The 1857-nt window shown below is 55.4% G+C and overlaps 1 protein-coding gene across 1 annotated transcript; it reads right to left on the reverse strand.

Annotated features, from left to right (window-relative positions):
* Window positions 1–677: 677 nt before the first annotated feature.
* On the reverse strand, window positions 678–1136 carry LOC136469958 (uncharacterized). The gene has a single exon (XM_066467962.1). It carries the CDS (start codon window positions 1134–1136, stop codon window positions 678–680), a length of 459 nt encoding a protein of 152 aa, XP_066324059.1.
* Between the last annotated feature and the right edge of the window lie 721 nt (window positions 1137–1857).

The following is a 1857-nucleotide window of genomic DNA, read 5'->3' on the forward strand; positions in this document are numbered from 1 at the left end:
TTGATGCCCTTCTCTCTGAGGCATTTGAAGGCTATCTCTAGGTCATTGACGAGATTGCTGACCTTGCTGGACTTGACCATGATGTCATCCACGGAGGCCTCGACGGTTCGCCCGATGTGCTTGCCAAAGACCTGGGTCATGCACCGCTGGTATGTGGCCCCTGCATTTCTGAGGCCGAACGGCATAGTCACACAGCAGTACATGCCGAATGGGGTGATGAAGGAAGTCGCGAGCTAGTCGGACTCTTTCATCTTGATTTGATGGTAACCAGAATACGCATCAAGGAAGGATAGGATTTCGCATCCTGCAGTGGAGTCAGCAATTTGGTCAATTCGAGGTAATGGGAAAGGGACTTTTGGACATGCCTTATTTAGACCAGTGTAGTCTACGCACATTCCCCACTTCCCATTTTTCTTTTTAACTAACATAGGATTAGCTAACCACTCCGAATGGGACACTTCCTTGATGAACCCGGCCGCCAAAAGCTTTTGGATTTCCTCACCGATGGCCCTGCACTTTTCCTCATCGAATCGGCGTAGGCGCTGCTTCATTGGTCTAGAACCGGCCCGGATGTCCAAGGCATGCTCGGCAACCTCCCTCAACATGCCCGGCATGTCCGAGGGACTCCACACAAATAGATCGACATTCGCGTGAAGAAAGTCAACGAGCACGGCTTCCTATTTGATGTCGAGGGTGGCGCTGATCCTCAGCGCCCGATCGTCGGGGTAGGTGGGGTCGACTGGGACGAGCTTGATGGCCTCTATGGGCTCGAAAGTCTCGGCGCAACGCTTAGAGTCAGGTGCCTCGCTGCCAAGCCGGTTGAGGTTGACGATGAGGGTCTTGGCTTCCACGAGAGCCTCAGCATACTCAATGCATTCGACATTGCAGTCGTAGGCATGTTCATACATGGACTCGACCGTGATGACGCCATTGGGACCCGACATCTTGAGCTTGAGGTAGGTGTAGTTGGGGACCGCCATGAACTTGGCGTAGCACGGCCGCCCTAGGATGGCGTGGTACGTTCCCTTGAACCCGACCACCTCGAAGGTGAGGACTTCCTTGCGGTAGTTGGAGGGGGTGCCAAAGCAGACGGGCAGGTCGATGCGCCCGAGGGGTCGCATGCGTTTCCCCAGCATGATGCCGTGGAAAGGTGTGGCGTCATCCTAGAGCTGCGTGTGGTTGAGCTCCAGGAGCTCCAGGGTGTTGGCATAGAGGATGTTGAGGCTATTGCCTCCGTCCATCAACACCTTGGTGAGCTAGGTGTTGCCGATGATCGGGTTGACGACGAGTGGGTACTGTTCGGGGTTTGGGACATGATCAGAGTGGTCATCCCAATCAAAAGTGATCGCCTCCCAAGACTAGTCGAGGTATCGGGGAGTGGCTACCTTAACCAAGAAGACCTTCTGGCATTTCCTCTTCTGTTGGCGCACCGTGAGGCACGCTGAAGGCCCACCAAAGATCATGAAGGCATTGTGCACCTCAGGAAACCCGTCGTCCTTGTCATCATCCCTGTTGCCAATGCTTCTCTTCTTGGCATCATCATCGGGGAGCCTGAGCCTAGCGTAGTAATGCCGGAGCATGGTGCACTCCTCAAGGGCGTGCCTCACTAGGCCCTGGTGGTAAGGGCAGGGCTTCTTTAGCATGTTGTCGAAGAGCCCAGGGCCTCTGGGGCCTCGGGGATTTTTGCGTTCCGCGACCATGACTAGCCCAGCCTCGAGGACCTCCTGCTTCCTCTAGCGATCCTTTTTCTTTTTCTTGGGGAGGTGGGGGCTGAGGCCTCGGTGGCCTCGTCCTTCCGCTTCCCCATGTCGTCGATGTTAGGGAAGATGGCTCCGATAGCCTCTTCGCCCAAGGTGA

Source organism: Miscanthus floridulus, chromosome 8 (assembly GCF_019320115.1).
Source record: "Miscanthus floridulus cultivar M001 chromosome 8, ASM1932011v1, whole genome shotgun sequence".
NCBI classification, from domain to species: Eukaryota; Viridiplantae; Streptophyta; class Magnoliopsida; order Poales; family Poaceae; genus Miscanthus; species Miscanthus floridulus.

What these genes read in the sequence shown, in the direction of transcription:
- LOC136469958 (XM_066467962.1), bottom strand. Translation starts at nt 1,136, where the DNA reads ATGCTGGGGAAACGCATGCGACCCCTCGGGCGCATCGACCTGCCCGTC.